Genomic DNA, 2,592 nt, shown 5'->3' on the forward strand with positions numbered 1-2,592 from the left:
GTTCTTTAATGCTCAGCTCTGCAGTCACTTCTCCGAGGACTTTCAGGCCCAGTCAAACCCCTTTCATAAGAGTAACAGCAGACACTTAGATGCCAGCCGTTAATCCACAATGACCTTAGAGGCGGAAGCTTGTATCATCCCCATTTTACAGATAAGGAAACTGAAGCACCGACAAGTGACGTGCTCCAAGTCCCACACTAGAAAGTGACACTTCTGAGATTCAAAGGCAGACACTTCTGCTCAGGAGTCCTCCTTCCTAAGCACCACCTTTAGTGCCTCCAGGATCTCAGGGCACAGGGTCCCAGTCCTGCCTGCCATGTGTTGTATATATGCATTTTTGATGGATTATTTGATTGACATCTCTCTCCCCTACTAACAACTACTAAGCTTGGTAACTAACATACTGAGTGCTTGCCCTGTGCTAAGCACTGTACTTAGGTGGTGCATCTTTTGTGAATCCCCTAATTTTACCCTCTCAGCAACTTTATAAATAATATATAATTATTATCCTCACTTTACACATGGAGAACCTGAGGAGTTGAGAGTTTAGGTAAGTTTTCCACTAAGTTGTGAATTCTCAGAGGGCAAGAAACCTTGTCCATTTTGCTTATCATTGAATCCAAAGGGACCAATCCAGTGCCTGGCATACAATGGGCACTCAATAGATGCCTTTTGATTGCATGAGTGGGTGGATAGATGATGGATGGCAAGAAGGAAGAAAAAGGAGGGAAGAGGGGAGGGTGGGGTGTGTCGTCCAGTCTCTGGCCACGACCGGGACATCACTGCAGGAGAGGTTGGTGTCCCTCCTGACGTGGTCCCCCACATGTCTCTGCAGGTGCCATGAGGCGCGTGAAGAAGTACCTGCTGAAGGGCCTGCACCGGCTGCAGAAGGGCCCCGGCTACACGTACAAGGAGCTGCTGGTGTGGTACTGCGACAACACCAACACCCACGGCCCCAAGCGCATCATCTGTGAGGGGCCCAAGAAGAAAGCCATGTGGTTCCTGCTCACGCTGCTCTTCGCAGCCCTTGTCTGCTGGCAGTGGGGCGTCTTCATCCAGACCTACCTGAGCTGGGAGGTCAGCGTCTCCCTGTCCGTAGGCTTCAAGACCATGGACTTCCCCGCCGTCACCATCTGCAATGCCAGTCCCTTCCAGTAGGTGGTCCCTGGAGCCCACAGCTGGGTTCAGCTGCCGCTTTTCTTTTCCCTTCCTTCCAACTTCCTATCCTTCCTGGTTCTTTTTCTTTCTCTTCCTCCCTTTCTCTGTCCGCTCTCTTGCCTCCTTTCTCTCCTTGTTTCCTTTTTCTTCCCTTTCTTTTTTCTTTTTCTTTCTTTCCTTCCCTTCCTTCTCTTTCTCCTCCTCTTTCGTTCCTTTTCTCTTTGCTTTTATCCTTTTACACCAAGTGAAATTCAAAATTTATAAACTTCCTAGGCTTAAGGAGAACCTCTGCCACTCCCCATCCTCAGACACGCTAGTGCCTATTTGTACATTCCATATGTGTTTATTGAGCACCTACTATGTGCCAGGCACTGTTCTAGGTGCTGGAAATACAGCAGTGAACCAAAAAAAGTCCCTGCCCTCTCCACAGCCTCCCAGAGGAAACAGGCATTAATCTTTCTTCCACAGGTATTGAATTAATTATATCATTATGATAAAAAATACATAGAAGCCATACCTCTAAGGCTTATGATGTGCCAGGCACTGTGTTGTGTGTTCTTCGGGTAATTGATGTCATTCTAGTCTACACAACCACGCTCGGGGTGGGCACTACTATAGCAACCCTGACTGACAGGTGAAAAAGTGGAGGTTCAGAGGGGTGAGTGGCTTGTCCAGGACACACAGTGGGCAACTGTGAGATTTGAGCCCAGGCCTGATCTGACTCCAGAACTGCTACTTTTTAACCATCCTGACACGTTGCCCCTTTCCCATTTGATGGCAAGGCCTCTGAAGGAGACATACAAGGAGACCCAATCTAGTCAGGGTTGAGAAGAGACAGGGAGTCAGTCAGAGAAAAGTTCCCCAAAGAATGAGTAGAAGTTAGCCAGGAGGAATGAAAAGGGTGCCCCAAGTGGTAGACGCAGCATGTGCAAAGGCCCTGGGGTGAGACTAAGCTTGGTGCATTCAAGGAATTGAAAGAAGGGTCAGAGTGGCTGAGTCACAGAGAACATTCCTGTCCAAAAGAAAGTCCTGGAAGGGAATTCACACCTCATGGTTATATTTCCAGTTATCACAAACTCCCTTCTTCTTAGTAATAGGGCTCTGTCGGCTTGGGTGGGTCCTTGGGGCTACTCAAGAGGACCCTTAATAATAATAAGAACAACAATGCTCCATCTAGGCACTGGTCCACATGCTTTGTAAGCATCACCTCATTGAGTCATCCCAGCAACTCTCTGAGGGACATATTTTTGTCCCCCCATTTTGTAGATGAGCGAACAGAGCCACGGAGAGATTAAGTTGCCCAGGGTCACACAGATATTAAGTGGCATGCCAAGATTTGAACCGGAGACCACACAATGACCCACCAAACTCTGCAGTGGCTGTGGACATCCAGGCTGTAGTAACACCGCCCTGCACCGCCCTGCACCCTTCCCC

General features: G+C 48.6%; 1 protein-coding gene across 1 annotated transcript in view; it reads left to right on the plus strand.

The window, feature by feature from the left end:
• The first annotated feature begins 837 nt into the window (after window positions 1-837).
• The window catches only part of SCNN1B (sodium channel, non-voltage-gated 1, beta subunit), a 27,786-nt gene continuing 26,031 nt past the window's right edge, over window positions 838-2,592 (plus strand). Inside the window, exon 1 of the mRNA XM_008568258.1 lies at window positions 838-1,154. Within this exon, the coding sequence (XP_008566480.1) occupies window positions 841-1,154 (314 nt within the window). The 5' untranslated portion in view covers window positions 838-840. The remainder of the gene's footprint in view (window positions 1,155-2,592) is intronic.

This window comes from Galeopterus variegatus, unplaced genomic scaffold (assembly GCF_000696425.1).
Source record: "Galeopterus variegatus unplaced genomic scaffold, G_variegatus-3.0.2 Scaffold391, whole genome shotgun sequence".
In the NCBI taxonomy this organism is placed as follows: Eukaryota; Metazoa; Chordata; class Mammalia; order Dermoptera; family Cynocephalidae; genus Galeopterus; species Galeopterus variegatus.